The sequence below is a fragment of the Haplochromis burtoni genome, unplaced genomic scaffold (genome assembly GCF_018398535.1).
Source record: "Haplochromis burtoni strain Fernald_Lab_line unplaced genomic scaffold, NCSU_Asbu1 Contig_395, whole genome shotgun sequence".
Classification (NCBI taxonomy): Eukaryota; Metazoa; Chordata; class Actinopteri; order Cichliformes; family Cichlidae; genus Haplochromis; species Haplochromis burtoni.
In genome coordinates, this window is record NW_024582756.1 from 385,621 (window position 1) to 404,545 (window position 18,925).

The 18,925-nt window shown below is 38.4% G+C and overlaps 2 protein-coding genes across 10 annotated transcripts in view; both read left to right on the plus strand.

Annotated features, from left to right (window-relative positions):
* aff4 (AF4/FMR2 family, member 4) overlaps positions 1-5,236 on the plus strand; it is a 29,474-nt gene extending 24,238 nt beyond the window's left edge. For both annotated transcript variants that reach the window (XM_005944229.3, XM_005944228.3), the window contains exon 21: positions 1,537-5,236. In XM_005944229.3, the coding sequence (XP_005944291.1) occupies positions 1,537-1,664 (128 nt within the window). In that variant the 3' untranslated portion in view covers positions 1,665-5,236. The remainder of the gene's footprint in view (positions 1-1,536) is intronic.
* A 2,576-nt stretch (positions 5,237-7,812) lies between these two features.
* The window catches only part of shroom1 (shroom family member 1), a 30,265-nt gene continuing 19,152 nt past the window's right edge, over positions 7,813-18,925 (plus strand). For 2 of the 8 annotated variants that reach the window (XM_005944230.3, XM_005944235.3), the window contains exon 1: positions 7,814-8,039. The gene's annotated coding sequence lies outside the window, so the exon portion shown is untranslated. Of the gene's footprint in view, positions 8,040-13,859; positions 18,898-18,925 lie in introns of those variants that run through there. The other 6 variants (XM_042212824.1, XM_005944232.3, XM_042212826.1 and 3 more) reach the window with 6 other exon arrangements.

Below are 18,925 nucleotides of genomic sequence, written 5' to 3' on the forward strand. Positions count from 1 at the left end.
TTTATGACTAATTTGAAGGTTTTATTTGCCTTGGTTGCAGAAATGTTTTGGTAATGAAGTGTTTTTCCTGTCACAGAGTAGGCCTTGAGATCTGTTTACCATAAAGGCAATGAGTTTGTTCAGTCTGTTTTCCTGTTATTTATTTATTTAAAGTAAAAAAGCAGATAGTTGTTTTTTTTTTAAATGGTTAATGTACTGTTAGTTTTTGGGTTGTTTTTTTTTTTTGGTTTTTTTTTTTGTGGGGTTTTTTTTTTTTTGGGCTCTTTCCAAGTTTAAAAACAGCTTCAAATAGGACTAATTTGCTATCAGACGATCTTAGCATGCCTCTTTTTCAACGTTTCTTTCCTCTCATCTCTATTTTAGAGCTTTTATATATTTTATAAATATACAGGAGTCTTGGCAATGAGCTACCAGAACACTTAGGTCGTGCCAACAGACATGTCATTTACTAGAGCAACATTTCTTCAGATTGCACTTCTTTTTCTTATATTACTTTATAGTACATATTTTAATATAATATGGGTGACTGTTGTGAATTGGTGCTATCTAAGCAACTTTAAAAAGAACTGAATATATTAAGATAACAGAGAGTAAATGTGTAGTTAAAGTTCTTTACAATGATGGAAAGGGGAGTTTCCCTGTTCTGACCCACTTAAGATCAAAGTGGGCCGTATCTGGCCCACAATCTAACATCTGTGTTCTAGATTAATTTGCAAAAACGGATTTTATTTATCTACCTATAAATAAAATGTGTTCATTTTTTTTACTTACAGATGTCAAACTGTTTTTTGAATTCGAATCATTGCAATATAGTAATAATGCAAATTTCATAGCTCGAAGCATGTTTGTGATTGACTGAACTTCTGATTTAAAAACTACTGCGTTTACAAGAAACACTCAATCGTCCACAGCCCACACAACGTTATCGCCACAATCTAAAGATGGAAAAGTCAGCAGCATCACTAAGTGCACAATTTTCCCTAGCTGTCTGGCCATTTTCACCGCCGTGTGTGTGTGTGTGTGTGTGTGTGTGTGTGTGTGTGTGTGTGTGTTTGCGCTGAGTTTGGGGTTTTCCCCTCATAGTTGAGAGGTTTGCTGGACGAGGATTTGAGGCCAAATAGTTTGTCTTTTTTCTTGCAGTTTATGCCTCAGATTAAATCTTCAATAAATCAAGATTTTTTTTTCCTTTTTTTTTTTTTTTTTTTTGACTTAGTATTGAGATATTTGTGGAGAGTGAAGATAACAAACATTGGAAACATTGAAACATCGGGCTGTTCTTGATTGCCTCATTGCTTGGCTGTTTTTGTGTGCAGCTGGGATTCTCAGTCTGTGTCCTTTGGCTGGTTTTTCCCGTCACACATGTTGACAAATGTGACAAATTGTGAAAATGTTTTTTGTCTCTACAATCGGTGTACATTAAAACCCTTGATTGCACTTAACTCTGTGTGGTCTGGTTGGTAATAGGACCGAATTTATCAATCTTCTGTCATTTTATTAACCAGTCTTTCACTCGCTTTCTTTCTCCCTCTTTTCCAGACTTCTTCACAGAGTTGGACAAAGTTATGGGACCTCTGATTTTCAACACCAGCAGCATGACAGAACTGGTGCGTTACACTCGGCAGGGCCTCCACTGGCTGCGCTTGGACGCAAAAGTTAGTCCCTAGCGAGGACTCACTCCCTGCAAGCTGCTTTTCCACACACCCACACCTCAGCCTCTTGTGTTTGGCAACATCTGCTCAGAGACAGACACACAAACGCACGCACGCATGCCCTCAAAAAAGACAGACACACAAACACAACCCTCCTCTGGTCCTCCATTTACACACACGTGTGATGAACTTCTCAGACATATCTCCAACACTGTGTCCATTTCCTACACCAGCTTGCCAAAAAAAACAAAAAACAAAAAAAACAAGACAAAAATACCAACACTGAGCAATTTAGAGCATCTCTCACCTTCGACGGCACCACACAGGGAGAAGCATCCAAACTGCAGCAGGAGTCAGAAGAGCTTATCGCCTGGCTTCACACATATATCGGCATTCTTAAGAAATCTTCGAAGGCCATGTTTTTAATCTCTTCAGCATGGAAGCACTGGGTGAATTATTTATTATGAATACACTAAAACTCTGCTTTGGTTTTTAGGCTACTTTGGCTTTGAACTTTTTATTTGTCTTTGTTTCACCAAAGTACCTCCCATGAACACCAAAGGTGCTTTAAAAATGAAGGTTTCTCTTTATCATTTCTGTGCCTTGTATGTCAGCTACAGGAAAAGTCACCGGTCATATCTGATTCAATTATTTTTCTTTTCTTTTCACAGTTTTTACTTTTTTGTCTTTTTAACACTTAACAGTTGTTTCAGCAGTTATTCTTGCAGCATTTACTGGGTTTGTGTTTTGTTTTTGTTTTGTTTTTTATGTATTTGCAAAGATGGTGTTGGTCACCACAAATTAAACCTTGAAGAATCCCACTGAAGATTTAAGGACTGAAGGAAGGGCTACTGTGCACAGCAGATTTCGTGGGGCACACACATATTTATTAATGATCCCTTAGGACATCTGTTGATCGGTGTACTTGGCTCAAAAAGTGCCATTTCATTTTTCAGAATCATGAAATGTGATTGCCCTTTCTAATAAATTAAACGCTTCACATGGCCTCCAGGGGTCGCTAGCGGGAGACCTCAGCAAGATTGATGATGGCAAATGTTGAGATTTTCCGCCTCTTTGAAGCTTCACAATTCTTTCCCACTCGTAGCGGCATTGTTCATTCAAAAATTTCCTAGAGGACGAGCTGTTTCCAAATCAGTGTTATTCTATTTTTCTAGGGAACAGCAGGGAGTGTGTAAGTATTGAAGATCATGTCCACATCCAATGCAGTCACAGTACATTTTATAAAAACTGGGCCTAAGTTGCCGCTAATTTGGCTTAACAGAAGCTAATTTATTTGAAGGGAAATATGTTGTCTGGGGAATGGAACTCATCAGCGATGCAGATGATCAGTGTTGTATTTATACAGCAGAGTTTTAAATCTATCATTATATATTTCAAGAAAAAGTATAAAAACCAATATAGATTTTATTTATATACCAACCAGTTTCTTTTACTTCCTTCTAGCCAAGCATAAGTATAACATGTCAGACGCATAAAGCAGGGTTACAACAGAGGTTATAAGAACAAGTATTTGTATATGTTCCTATTTAAAGTTGTCAAACTGTAATCGCACTTGTATTACAAGATAGTAGCTGGCGCAGTATGTTAACATTGCGTTGATTTTTAAGTTGGCATTTGGATTTTACAGTAATTCACTTACATGAACTGTCCATTTTGGTTGTTTCAAGCCCACTTTCTATCAAAATATGCTGGAAATACTAAAGCCTGGACCAGATGGCATTCATTTTGTTTTGGCTGGACAAGAACGTGCCAGAAAGATCTATAATGCCTTTTTTAATTTATTTTTCCCCCTGCATGTCAAGACTAAACAAAATGCTGTTTGGCCCAGGTTTGACCCTTCCTTTTTTTCCTGTTTTTTCTTGTCATTTTTTTTTTCTTTTACTGGCTCCCTGGCCTTTGTTGTAGGAAGGGATACTGTTATTTTCTCTTACACTTGAAAAAAAAAAAAAAAAAAGAAGCAAGTCATAGGAGGTATTATTTTAATCTATGCAGGATTTTTACAAAAAAAGAAACCGTTTCTGTGGAAAAAATAATTATATTTTTATGTTTGGGATTCCTCTGTCCCCCACTTTCTTTTTCCCACCTCAGTGAGAAACCTGTTGAACTCAAATCCAATGCCTTTAGCTATTGCAATTTTGTGTACTGGTTTAGTATGCGAGCTTGGCTGTATGTGTGTGCGTTCATGTGTGGGTGCATGGATGTGTGTGTGTGTGTGTATAGATCTGATTTTATAACCAAACACAGATGGCTTTAGCCATTTTCTACTTAAAGCTGGAGGCCACTTTTCTCATAGGAATTCCTCTGTGGGTTTTGCCAGCCCAGTCAATGTCTTCATACACTGGTACACTTTGTAAGTAGAGGTCAGCGCCTTGTGTTCCCTACACTATCTTGTACTCAAATGTAAAAAAGAAATGAATTAAAAAAAAAAATATCCTAAAACGAAAAAAATAAAAATTTAGCATTAGAGAAAATTTTTAACGATTTGCTACTCATACTTATTTATTTTTCTGCCCCTTTTGCTTAATGTTTCTTTCCTATTTTGCCTTTTTAATGAGCACCGTTTTATGAAATGGGAAGGTGTAAATGTAACGGGGTTGTTCAGGATGAGATTTCATTGTAATTAGTAATTAATATTAATTCTAACTTGAAAGAATCCAGGGTAAGATGAGTTTGTTTTTTGTTTTTTTTATTCAGTAGGAAAATGTTAACACTTGCATGTTTCTATTTAAATACAAATGTATAAATTGTAAATATAACATTTCTTTAAGGGTGAATTTCTACTACAGGTTGACATTTTTATTAAATTTAAAAATGCTGTAAATATACTTGTGAGATATACTTTATGCACATTTTTTTTTCTTTTTTTTCTTTTTTTTCTTCCAAGTGGTTACAGATTACACTCCTAGTCTGTTAACTCTGTATATCAAATGCTTTCTCAGTCCTTTTTCTAACTGTGCTGGTATTCTTTGTCTTCTGCTTCACTGTCTCAGTATCACAGTCGCCGCATAATCATTAACGTCTCTCAATCCAAGTGCGAATATTTTGTCTTCTCTGTATTTGATATGGAGCTGTGTACTTTTTCATGAAGTGTATATTGTTGATCTCATGGGATGGATGGATGGCATGTGTACAGTCTGTTCTGTAAAACCATGTCTGTTTCTTCCTCAGAGAGGTATATTTACTATGTGTCCCTTTTGAACAATTGGTCCAACATGTCTTTTGAAACAGAGGTATTTCTCTACACATCAAAACCAGTTGTAGCAGTTTATACAGTAAGTTGTATAACACCTTTTTTTTCTAGAAGTTGTCTCAGAGCCGAGACCAGCAGCATACACTATGTACAATAATCTAAATTGGATTAGTTTTAAGAGAACTGATGATAGATGCTATATATGATGGATGCAATATGATTAAAGGTACTCATTGAAGTTTGATCTTCAAACTTAGGTAATGTAATTTAAAAGCATTCTTGTGAAGTGAGTATTAATTGTGACTAATAAAAGTCTGTCCTGAATATTCTTTGTATTTTGCCGTATTGAGAATAAAATATATATGGATATGTTTAATAGAGTGCTGTTTTTTGTTTGTTTTTGTTTGGTTTTTTTTCTCCCCATTTCCATCAGCTTTAGATTTTCTACTTGATGTAGTTTAAAGCAACTGACGTGTTTTGTGTCTTAACAATTTATAAATTTCTCTTTCATGTTTTGCCTCCGGAACTCTTAATTCATCTGGCATCAACAACCATACTCTGTTCAAAGTCCCTAAAATAAATCCCCTTGCTTTCCTTTTCTGATGCTTCATTTGAACCTTGGCAGGTCCTCCTGTACCACACGCTGTTGCCAGGTCAACAAGCAGTTGAACAGGTGTACTTAATGAAGGGAGCACCAGTTAAACAAACACAAAACAGAACTGCTTTCTCTAAAGAGTGCAGTCTTGCAGGGAATGAGGGCTTATTTTAGTGGACTTTTTGACATATTTTTCACCAGGAACACATCATGTTGCAAAAAATCAAGCACATCATAAGGGTGGTGATCAGAGCTGTTAATTTAGTCGAAGCCAAATGTCTGAGTCATTGTCAATTTAACCTTGCTATCCCACACTGAAGTAATATTTATAAGCTGAGGGGCCCTGCAGACGCATTTCTCTGCGATGACACGCTGACTGAATGTGGAAAAACTGAGACCATTGTTGAAATTGTTCCTATTTTTTCCAGACATCTCAGTCTGTTAAAAGTCTGGATGATTCACTAAATGCAAATGTTTTCAGAAAATCCGTGTACTTCTTTACCCAGGAAAGGAACGTTTTGGAAATGTAATTATGCAGTGAGTTTTAGTGGCTTGAGGTAAATGAGATCAAATGATACTGTATGTGGCCTGCAAACTAAAATGGGACTAACACCCATCTAGACTGAAGTATTTCCCCCCTTAAAACAGTTTGCACAAGGAAGATTACCTCATTTCTAAATATGCAATCTCAAGAAACAGTCTACAAAATTTGTCTGTGGTAGTAAAGCATAATGAACTCTTGCAATTATTGTTGTTTGTTGTTTCCAAACTTAATATCAGAATGGCAAATCTTGCTAGAATGAAAAAGATAAAACACCCTAACTAAATACAAATACAAGTTAGGTCCTGGAGTCACAATATACATTACAAAGTAAAAGTACTCATCTCTCTTGATAGGAGGAAACCTTTCTGCAAACACTTGCAGTTTGAAGTAACTCCTGTGTAAATGTGACAATTTCACTCTGCAGCAAAAAAACATACCTGACGAGAGTTAACTTGAGCTTATTGGATAAAACCGATATAGTTAAACTTTGAGGACATAACTTGCAGTTGAAAAAAAGTTATAAATAGCAGTATATGTTGTTGCAACACTCAGGATATTGGAAAATGTCAAAAAAAAAAAATCACAATGATATATTGTGAGTGAAGTATTCTGGTCATATTTTGTGGGGTGACTGGTGACTCCCACGTCTAGTGAAAATACTTTGCATTAAGCAGTGATAATGAACCGTCATGGTGTGTAATCAGAGAGTGGTGAACCACATATGAAGCTGTATTTGAATTATCCAGCTCTAGTCTCTTTTTACACAGTGTGACATCATTTTATCAACCCTATGTAGTGATGTGTACACCACAGATGGCTGCTGACCCAGGACAAAGCCTAGGCTTCATTCCACAGTGAATGAATTGCCACCAAGTGGCCATTAGTTGCTATTGTCATTGCTGTTATCCTGTCCTTTTTTTTTTCTTTTTTTTTTTTTGCCATATTATCAGTGGATTGCCACTTCAGTTGATTGTTAGTCAGACCATGTGACATGCACAGAGGTGATGGATAACTAAAAAGAGACACCCCAAGTGCTTCATTTAATCTTGAATCGGGGAGTTTAAAGGAACAGACAGAACAATGTAGAGTTTAAGGAAAAAATATTGACTGTAGAGTTAGCTTGAAGATAGTTTATAGAATTAAATTACACTGAATGTGGTCCATGAACTAAATATACCTTTACATGTCCATGAATATGCCTTTATGGAGCTTACAGTAACTAATGCAATCTGAGATCATACAGTGTTTGTGACTCAGTAACAAACGACATTAGAATAACCTGACTTTCCCTGAATATCTTCACAGTGAGCTCATGACATCCCAAACCACCCAAATTGTTTGGCCTCAGTAATTCGTGTCTTTCAGTAAGATTAAAAAAAAGGTGCCTAATTAATCTTTCTGTGCATGAGACAAAAGTAGTTTATATAGCTTTGCATGGCAGAGCCTCTTAGAAATGATTAGCTCCTTTCAATCCACATTGCACCGGCCTGAGAACATTAACTCTTTGTAAAGGCAACTTGCCACATTTTAGTTTTATTATTTAGGCACATTTTAAACATCGCTTCTTATAGACAATTTTATTTTCAAAATTTTCTCTTTTTATATTTGAAGTTTAGCTTCAGCTTGCTTCCAGCTTGCGCCTCTTTCCTTCTTTCTCTCTCTCTCTCTCTTTTATAAATGAAAACAATACAGGGAAATTAACTTTTCCACTGTTCCGCCATTAATGTGTTCTGACCAATAGGATGTCGTGCATTTCCACCTCGCCCGCCTCCCGCCACGTCTAATTGGCCACCTTGGTCCTCCGTTACCTTTCATCCGCTTCTCTCTCCAGGGAATAAGGTAAGCTGAGTGCGGACGGAGGAAAAGGAAAGCTCATTACCAGAGGTTGCGAGACACGCCAGCTAACCATATACAGGTGAGCCGTCCTTGTTAGTTAGTTAGTGTAACTATCACTGATAAACGAAGAGGAAACCCACTGAAGACAACAAACCAAGAGTAAAGCTACAGTTTGAGGACCGCGAAGGAAGCGGGAATCGGCAGGTACGTTGAGGGTAGTTTAGGGTGGCAGCAGGTGCATCCAGTATCGCCGTGGCTGCTCAGTTTCGGTTGTCAGCTGTTAACCTGTTGGTTTATTAGTGAAAATGTTCGCAGAATACCTGTATGACAGTGACACCTTACAGTCAGACCTCTTGTTGCTGTTGTACAAGTTGTTTTTCGTGTCTGTGGGAAGTTAAAGTGTCCACGAATAAGCTACAGCTGGTCTCAGTTCAGTTTTATTACTGGGAGGTGAGGTCAGTAGTAGGATCTGGTGGTATTTAGCAAAGCCCATCTAGGCTGCTTATATCGCTACTTATTTATTTTGTAATACTTAATAAATGTATTATATATGTATGTGTGTGTGTAAATTAGATGTAATTCTTAATCTATACCCTTAACCTTTAAAATCGCATAGTTTTCCTTAGTTTGTAATATGATGAGGTTTTATCTGCGTTAATGTTAGCAGCTTATTATTAATAGACATTATTATTACTGTTCATGAATGTTAGGTAACAGTGGGAGATAATAAGCAATATCTGAGTTGACAGCTGACTGATAAGCTTGTAATAGATACTGAGGACTGGATAGAAACAACCCTAAACCCTAACTACTGTTATCACCATATTAAATTGCTGTGTTGTACCTTACTTACTCATGCTTTGGTTGTTGGTTGAAACAAATCAAAACAACTAAAAAAACATAGTACTGTCCTGCTCTAACCTCACTTCATTGCCTTAAATTGATACCTAGCGCTCAATTATGCACAAGGAGGGAGGGAGGAGTGGGGGGGCTTTTTAGCTAATGAGTGGAGTATGTTTTATTTAAAGGGAAACTAGACACTGGTGTTTTGTGTTGGAGCTGAAACTGAGGCACTTAGGCTGTGAGGTTGGTCAGATGGTGGGAGCACACTGGCCTCTCTGTGTGCTGCTGTTGCCACTGCTGGAGGATGCCATGTTTGGGGCTGCTGACCTGGCTCAACCCCAGCTACGTCCACAGAGCCTGACCTGACAGCAGCACGCACTCAGATATTTGGGTATAATTATGTAAGAGTAATGCATGCAGAGAGATGAGGGACTTAGCCCAGAGGTGCTTGCATAAACACCTGTTGATCCCAATTGGCAGCTAGCATGTGGCAATACAAATATTTGGTAATGGTTGCGTACAGGTGGCGGCTTGGACTGTAGCCTGAGTAAGTGTTGTTTGCAGGAAGTATAAAGAAGAAAGAAAGCCGGAAACCAAAGATGGAAGCAAATAGCAGAAGGGTAGCGTTATAAATGAGAGTAGGGTCACAAAGCCATGGGGTGTAAATGTAAACTTAGACTGGGTGTTGAAACCTGATCTCAGTCTTCCCCTTGCTCTCTCTCTCTCTCCCTCTCTCTTTCTCTCTCTTTTTTTTTAGGGAAAAAAAGTAAAGTATGTAATGTTGTAGGAATTCAACCCTGCATGCGGTATGTTTCTGTTCGACCTGTAGGACATGGTCATTTTTATGTTTATTTTTTTTCCTCGAGTGGTGGAAAATTACTCACACTGCAGCTGAACGTATGTAGTTTTGGATGTTTAAATTCTTTTTGTGACCTTTTATACAACCAACCACTGCAAGGTTGAAGCGACTGGCTTGGCTCTGGGCGTGAGGTTATAGTTCACATAGGTTTCAGATTATTTCTGTAGAAACTGAGGTTTTTGTGGTTGATCCAGATGAAATGGGATTACACAGAAAATCTCATTAAATTTCAGAGACAAAGCAGCTGAAAGTAACAGAAATCTTTAACACATTACTTAACAGCGCAGTAATTAAACCATTATCAGCCTCACTTTGAACTTTGCACGAGGCATCATAGTGAAATAATGGCGTAAGATGTAGCAGGAAGGTCTCTAAGTTGTAATTCAATGAGAAGCCTGTTAGTTTCTGTTAGCCTTAAGTGGATTGTTTACATGATGGAAGTGCAGGCTTGATGTAATATACCTTTTGCTTTGAACCTGAATGATGTGAGACTGATGTGTGAATGGCATTGTTGGTTCCGGGAAGATAAATGTATACCGCTGTGAAAGAAAAAAGTGATATCATGAATGAGTCATAGAATTAGGTGTTAAGTTCACTGGCGTCTTTTGATGAACGAAAGGATTGACGCAGGCATGCTGTAATCAGCTATAAGAAAGAAGTTTAAGAGCATACTAAGTGGCGATTTTTTTCTAGGGGTTTTTGGTCAGTAGGAACTTAAATATCACCATATTTTTTGCGAGAAAAAAAGTACTCTGAGATTTTATTGGAAGTATGTCACAGGTAATACTGCAGATAAAATGTGTGTTTGATTTGTGCCATATCGAACAAATTCACATTTTCTCTCAGGGAGAATTTGATCCCTTACAACTGTGTTTCGTGACATGTTTTGGTAAGCTGAGGTGGCCCGGTGGTTTCTTTTGTTTCCATTTCAACATCCATGTCTTTGTGTTCACAATAACGCAAACCGGTACCAATTATTTGACAATTCCAGGGTGGCTGCTTTCACCCCGTATAGAGTGATTTGTTTATCACAGAAGGAAAGATTTGGGAAAAGTGTAATCTGTGCAGTATCTCAAATTGTAGCGGTCCACGTCTGGAACGTAGTGACCAAGTATAAAAGCAGTGCGTCATTCATTTTAAAAATAAAATGAATCAGAATGTGTTTGTTTGAGGTAAAAGCGAAAACATGTTTGCTGACCAAAGTCCTCAGACACAATGTTATCAAGATTTTAGGGGTAATAAAGTCAGACTTTATTACCTTACAAACTGGACCACTAAAGTCTGACTTTATTACCCAGACTTTATATCTGACCTTATATCATCCAGAAAGAGGTTAGTCTTTCTTAAAGCGTGGGCACATTGTCGTGTTGATACTGTAACATATTAATTAAACCCTAGTTAGAGCTGATGTTAGGTGTTATAATGTTTAGTGGTCCAATTCGTAAGACTGTTGAAAGTCGTGCCCTTGGGAAGGTCGGTGTGATAATTGAAGAGGATTTTAGCGTGCCTCTGTGTTTTGTATACGTATTCAGATATGCTCACTTGCACTGGAGTGACTTTGATGAGGTCCTGATGAGGAAATCATAGCAGATCAGTTGATTTTTCTTTTATAGTTGCCTAAAGTAAGAGCACACAAGAGGAAGAGAAAAACCTGCTTGTAGGCTGTATTCAAGCCCAAATTGCCCTACATGATTAATAAGTAATAAACTAAACAAGGGAAGTCTGTAGGTGTTGTTATTAAGTTGCACCAGACGAGCTGCAAATGGAACATTTAGATACCAAGGTTAGATGCATAACTGGTGTTGACTTTTTTTTTTAAAGCATGCTATTATATGATAGACACTTAGGTGAAAATGTCCTTTTGCCTTTAGATGGTTTCTGTGATGTTGGGCAATATGAGGAAACTTAAGGACTCTTCATCATCATATACCTAGTCATAGTTTTGGATACCCTTTCTCCTTATTTTGTATTGAATCATTTCTTTAGTATAAAGGGTATAACAATGGTAAAAATGATGGCTGATCACATGTAAGTCTTTATTTTAAATCATCACTGTCTATATGCATGCATACATAAAGATGAAGATCGTCTGAGCGCCCTTCACTTTGACCGTCATCTTCTCTCTCCTTATGCATGGGTGGCCTTCCAGACATTTGAGGGGGTCCTTCACGCTCCGTGTTTGAGAAACAGGCAAGGCTGTCCCCATCACCATCCAGCAGACTTAAACAGATGGAACCTTTTCAGCTCTTTTTGCTTGCTTTTTTTCCCCTCCTCGTTTCCTGTCTTTTACTCCAGGGCTCTGTTCTGCAGGCAATGACGGGGGCTTATTTACAATGGCTTTGACAACTCACTTGTCTGTAGTTGTGAGCTATGGTCAGATCCTCCTTCTTTTGTCAGAGGAGCAGAAAACCCGTTAAAGTCCTACATAATGGACGGACATGAAGAAGAAAAATGGCTGCCAGGGGTTATTACTGGCTAGGGCGAGACCCCCCTTTGGGGAAGCTGAAAAGTGTGTTCGGTTATGTGTGTGCATTCCTACTCTGGTGCTCTTACAGGACCACTCCTGCTCTATTGTTTGGACCTATAAGCCCCTCATTGTTATATGGTAGTGTCATATGTCATGAGTGCATTTTCCATGTGTATGGTAAAACATAGAGTAACCTACTTGTATGGGCAGCTTTTAAAAATACATCCTGAATCTTTTTTTTCTGCTTTTTTTAGGAGCCATGTAGATAGAATTGCAGCAGCACATTAGATAAAGGTCTTTTACACTCACAAAGTATTTAAAGGTGCCCCGTGGGGTTGTCTTTTATACAAACAAAATCAAGGGGCATTTTTTGTTGTTTCAAAGTTGTGTTGCAGATTTCTTCCTCTCTGTCTCTGGATCATTGCTGGATTTTTTTAAATGAAAACCCTGAACTTGTTGATAGATTGAACATAGTTGCATGCATGTGCATCATTGTTAGCATACATGAGACAAATAAACACTACAAAAGTGCTGACATGATGACACACAAGGGCAAAAACTTCATTGGGTACTTTTAATTATAAGACATTGTGTTATTGCCTTTTCGAAAGTATATCCCAGCAGAACCTGGACTGTAAAAATATATTTTCTATACCATATCTTTTTTTAATCTTTTCTTATCTTATTGATTTCTTGTTGCTTATCCAACAACAAATTCAGTGCCCTACACATTCCACTCTTTTTGAAATAACTTAAGATTTACATGTGATTAAATATGCAATTTTTGTTTCTTTCTGCATGATATAAAAGCAGATTATTCTGTAAATATTTGAACTGACCAATTTAAATGCATAAATAGAGAAAATAATGCATTGCGTTATTTGTCAAGAACAATACATGCAGCAAATCCATCAGGACAAATCCAAATCCAGCACAGCGCTGGACTTAAATGCTGCACACCGATCACGGATTATTACTTTACAGTTGTAAAATCTCTAATGAATAACACTGGGGATTACGCTATTGCTTTTTTCACTGTGGTTTTCACAGCAGAGTATTCAGTAAAAGCCAGGAAGGCGCACAGTCTGTGGGGTGTGTGCTTGGGTCTGTGCCATGCCTGCAGGTCTGCTTTAGGGTCCTCTCAGGTTTCATAGCCCCTGATGAAAAGGTGTGGGTGAGGGGTTGTCAGTGAGACCTGAGCTGGCCAGGGACGCATTAATGTGGTTGTGATATTGACTAATAAAAGAGGCCTTTACAGCTGTCCGACATGGCTGGAACTAACCGCTTGATGTCTTTTTTGTGTGTGTGGTTGTCCAGTCAGTGCTGACATAGCTTCAGCACGTTGCACACGTCAAAATGATAAATTAGTGTGGGCTAAAGTGATTGTACAGTGAATTGTTTAGTTGACATTCTGCAATAGAATTATGATTTCAGTCATTTGTCATGCAAAAATAAGCCTCTCTGATGACAAAATTTATTGCTGTTCTCTGTTTCATGCCAGTGTGAAATGAATATCTTTTTTTTTACGTTTAAAATACTCATGATTAAAGGAAAAATTAGTATAATCGTGAGCTGCCCTTCTGAAGTAATTTAAGACAGATTTCTTTTTGATTTTTCTCTGCCAGAAATGGTCCTGTTTAATATTACATGCAATCTGTCTTATTCCTTTGGACCTTTCAGACTATTAATATGCCATCTGACTAGAACAGGCCAAGCCACAAGACAAATATTAAAAAAAATGCAACCAAGACCTATAGTTATTATGTAATAGTATATATAACAGCACTGTGAAAAAATACTGTTTTAAGTATTTTTCCATCTTGAATAGCTTTTTTTTTTTTTTTTTTTTTTTAGAAAAGACATTAATGTTAACCCCTGTAGTCACATCAGTGTTTCTACATCACTCTATTTTTCTTTAGCAGGTTACAAAGTCCAAATTGAGTTGCACTGTTTTCTAGTGAAGTTTAATCTCTGTGTGATTTGTTTTAAAGTCTGCACACCGTCCTCCTCCTTCTCCTTACCCCCTTGTTCATCCCCCGCTTTGAGGTAGGAAACCTGCACTGCCACTAGCAACATGAGCCCATTGTGATCAGTACCCCTAAAATTAACCACAGTGGTAAACTTGGTGCTGAGAAAGACTATAGAGATTAGGAATCGCTTGACTCCTGAGCATGATAATCAGCACTATTAGGTTACTGTATGTGTTTCAAAAGCAGGATAATTAGAAGTTAATACCAAGTATTTCACCTTGGCAGAGGCGTTGGTATAATGTGAGGCGTATGCAGAGGTGTGGGTGGCACTCTGTAATTATCAGGACATTAGACACACATTTGTTCTTTTGATACACCTTTGTCATGCGCTCTGTCAGTGAAACTACTTAGGCAAAGGTGGGACGAATGCAGAAAACTCAGTTCATGTCGCAACAAAGAAATACTGTACTCCAGATAAAATAATAACTCTGCTTTTAGTTGTTTCTTTTTCATTATATAGTTTTCTGCAGCATAAAGAAAACTTCTCAGAGCAAAAGCGCTTAGCCAAGATTACTTAGTTTGAGAGACTTATCAGCCTGTTGAGGGAACAAATTCTTTGCTTGTGATTGCATTATGATGGGAAAATGGGCTTTATACCAGCTGTCTATCTGGGGCTAGTAAGCAAAGTGCTGTGACTATAACTTCACATGGATACTGTGGTACCATGTGGTTTTAAATTGTAGCCGAGATGCTTGAATTAGTGTATAGACCTATCAGCTACATTTGTATTAGTATAATTTGCTAACTGTAGATGTGTTTCTGTGTATTTTTATTTGTTATTTGAAATGCTCAGGGACTGCAGATGGAAATTAGCTAGCAGCTAAATCTGGTATAATGCACCTCCTCTCTTAGGAGATTAATGTTTTGTTTGTTTGGACATGGTCCCTGACAAATAAAATGGAAAATGAAAGGAAACTTCTGCTCCTGGAAGGAGAGGAACAAGGTTCACAGATGTTTCATTGGTTCTGGCTCGCGCTCGAACATGCGGTCAGCCCAGCTAGTTGCGGGAACATCAAGCAGGCACTCCTCGCCTTTTGACTCACATAAAACTGCTAGGCTCGGAGGTCATGCCATGCGGCAGCCATCTTTCTCCACAAACGTCACCTGTCTTTCAGGTTTCAGAGTTGAGTCCCGGAGTTGGCGACAAAACACACAGTCTTCAGGGTCAGTCAACGTTCTTCTGGTGTGGAGAGTCCCCAGGCAAAAGGTAGGAAATGCCTCGTGCTGGGCCTTGTTGCACAAAGAGAACTCACAACTTCCTGAGGACAGGGGTCTACAGGAGATTTTGTCTTCTTCTTCTTCAGCCTACACACCAACTGAGTAGTGGCGTGATATTCTATACTGTGTGTGTTGTACTGAGGGAAACTGCCACTGCAAAAAGTCACTGTCATTTCAAAAAGATAAATGATCTACTTCAGGTACGCATCAAAACTGAGGAAGTAAGTATCACTGGAAGTGTTTGGTACTGGTTTGTTTACTATGTGGTCATGAAAAAATATGTGGAGCATGCTTAAAGCTGGGAATTAAGAATTTAAAAAAAAATCTGTCATTAAGCTGCCCACTAGATTAAATGTACTTTGTGTGCATGTAGAGTGGAAAGATGATTAGCAGGGGTGAGGAGGTCAACTTACAGCTTGCTAGATCTGTTGCAATAAAGTGTAGTAGCATCTGATCATGGGTCAGCTTGAGCATTTTAGCTTCTGTTCTTTTTGTTAACTACCTTGAGAGATGTGATCAAACCACTTGTTTGTTTTGTGTGCTTGTAGGCATTTTCAGTTAGCAAATTAGTATTTTAGGAAGCAGAAAGTTTATTTAGTGTGGTGGCTAAATTGCTCTAATCTTGGTGTCTCTGTACCTGCAATGTTTATGCACGAAAGTACTTCTTTAGATAAACGGGAATTTAAAGTCAGACACCAGATGGTTTCTGACAAGTAACTGCCAAACAGTGAGGTGGTTTCCAGTCATGTTTATGTTCCAGGCACTTTATTCACTTGGTTACTATAGCAGATGAAATGCATCCTTCTCAAAAGGAAATCTGCTGGAAACCCTCAGTTGTTTTACACTTTAAGAGGAATGAGTAGGAGACATGAGTGTAAATAAAGAAGAAAGAGACTGAGTGACATTAGAGCCTGGGATGCCAAGGCTAACAAATTATAGAAATTAAAGGAATAGTAGATTACAGGGATTAAAACAAGTGATTATGAAAATAATAAGTTATCAATTTTTCAGTTTAACTACCTGATTAATTGACTGAGTTACTGCTTGCAGCTCTGCCCGTTAGTCAGGCTCTGGTAAGGGGCCTTCATCTCTCCTTGGCTTAATCCGGTTGTTCTATCAGGGTGGGTAATCCTGATAATTTGCACTCATTGAGCGAAAACAAAAATGTGGAGAATGCTGGCCAATTTAATTTGCTCGATTTCATCTGCCATTTGGAGGGTGTTAAACTGAGCGGGGAGGTCACAGTGGCCAAGTGGGTTCTAGATTAAACATTCAAATCTCCTTCCTCAAAAATATGCTTTGGATCAGAACTGTTGTTCAGTGTCAAGTTGGAGGCAGAGGGAGAAGTGCATATTTACTGTTTGCCCACACAGACTGCCTCTATCTGCCTTCCCGGTTGTTTTGCAATTCAAATCTCCTAATGCAACACTGAGCAAATTTCCCCTTGTTGTCCTTGATGAAGCTGCTGCTCTGTATCTGGACTGTCCTTTTCATGCATCTAAAAGCATAATACCAGGTAAAAAGAGGGAGATTAGAGGCATGTCTGCTACTTTCATCATGGCACTTTAGATAGTGATCAAACAGTTTCTTATACGTTTTCCTTTTTTATCCTCATGTTTGTTTTCTCCTTGGTCTCCTTCCTTTCCAGACTTAATGTCACTGACATGCCCAGCAGCAAAAGCTCCATGCGTGAATGACTCCTGTTGTCAGTAAGCTTTTGCCACTGACTGCAGTGACTGCATTTATGTGCTCTTTGTGGAAAGGAATTCAACAAAAGCAGGACAAAAACATGTTATTCTGCTGGCAGAGTTTGTTTGTTAAATATTTTTTTTTGTGCCTGTGACTGGATGCAGGCTTAGTTTAATGGACCAACACAAGCACAGGTGTGCATTCAGGGTGGGTGGAGCCTGTTAGGTAACCAAACTAGGGCTGCAGCTGAATATTTGAATGTTGAGGTTCGTTCATTGCATAAGTGCATGGATGGAAGTTTCAGGATTTGCGTGTTTCTTCTTCTTCTTTTCCTTCTTTTTTTATACATGTGGAGGTACATGCAGTCTTAACTCTGATGCCTTGCTCTCATCACTCTGGTATGAAGCCACGATCGTTCTTCTTCACTTCATGTCATAGTTACAAACTTAGCGACTTTTCATAGCGCTTTAGAAACAAAAAGCTATCAAAGGCCTTTCTCACCCCAGGCACGCCTCTCTCTTTTCCTTTGTACAATTTAGAAAGCTGCAACACCCAAAATAAGTGTGTGAAAGAAGAAAATTACAAGCATCCTGTTGCTTTTAACTTTCTCCCTGAGCGATAATTTCACTTGTCCATTTAGCCAAAATCACAGCACAGCCATTATCTTTATATAACATGTGTACAGCGATTTTTTTCTTTCCTTTTTTTTGTGAGATGACAACGCAGTAAAAAAACATGTGACCCGAGCAGGAAACCCACATTTATATTTGTCAGCTGGACAAGCTTCAATAGAAGTGAATGGGGAAACGTGGTAAATATTTATTACTTGAGAAACTGCTGTTACAACAACTCGTGGGAACACTTCTTGTTTTGGTGTGTTTGATTGACAATCTTCCAAACTTGAGTTACTGAGTGAGCAAAAACCTTTGTAGGAGTGTGCCCTTCCTTGATGCTTGGATCTCAGCAATGAGGGAGTGTATTTACTGTTAGAGTCTGGAATGCAGGTTTTCCCTCAAAACCGGTCTCTGAAATGCTTCTGTTATTTTCTGTGTTCTACGACTGTCCATTCACTACTGATAATTGCCTCACATTATATAGGTACAAGGGAGCAGTAAGGCCTGACCAGGAATGCTGTTGTCTTGGAGTGCCGTTGGTCATTTAGTACTGTAACCTGACTTTAGCCACTCCAGGAGGTTGAACAATTATGAGAGGGGAAAACGCCCATTTCTACTTATGTCCTCGGAGCGTCTCAAAGGTAATAGGATAGTGTGTTGATGTGAAAATTTACGATCTGTGTGGCAGCAGATGGATGGGGATGAGATTTTGGATTTTCCATGACTGCAGTAACAAACCTTATAAACCTGAGGCTAGACCCGTAGTACGTCACTGTGTTGCTACTAAATGGCTGACATGGTTCTTAGAAGAAGGGTTGGTAAATTCTGATTAATCAAATAACTAAATCTAAAGTGTGCTTGGTCTCTGCGCTAACAGTCATAATTGGTGCTTAGGCATCTTTGCAAATATTCGCCATTGGCACATTGTTAACCTGGCACTTCTGCCCATGCATATTCCCTCAGTAGAGGATTAAATATTTAACGTCATTATGTAATCAGTATTGAAACGAAAACTTTGTCCTTATGATATAACAAAGCTTCACTACAGGCCTGTTTTTCCTGTCTGGAGGTGTCATGAGAACTTTTGGATTGCAAATCGAAATTAAGTTGCGTTGAGCACAGTGGATAGGAAAAAGGGGAGTCCCTTTTCAACGTGTTTGTCTCAGAGTATGCCAGACATAGATGGTCTAAACTTATCTTTTAAATCAAATAGTGACCTCATTGCTTTGCTGAGGGCTCACAGTTCTGTGATCTTCTCTTATGCACTTTTGTATTCGACCAGGAAGTGTCCCGCAGGCTGTCTCTTATCAGATGTTCACGTACTATCTACACAGGCCAACAGGTGAGCTCACTGCCAGTTTGATAGTATG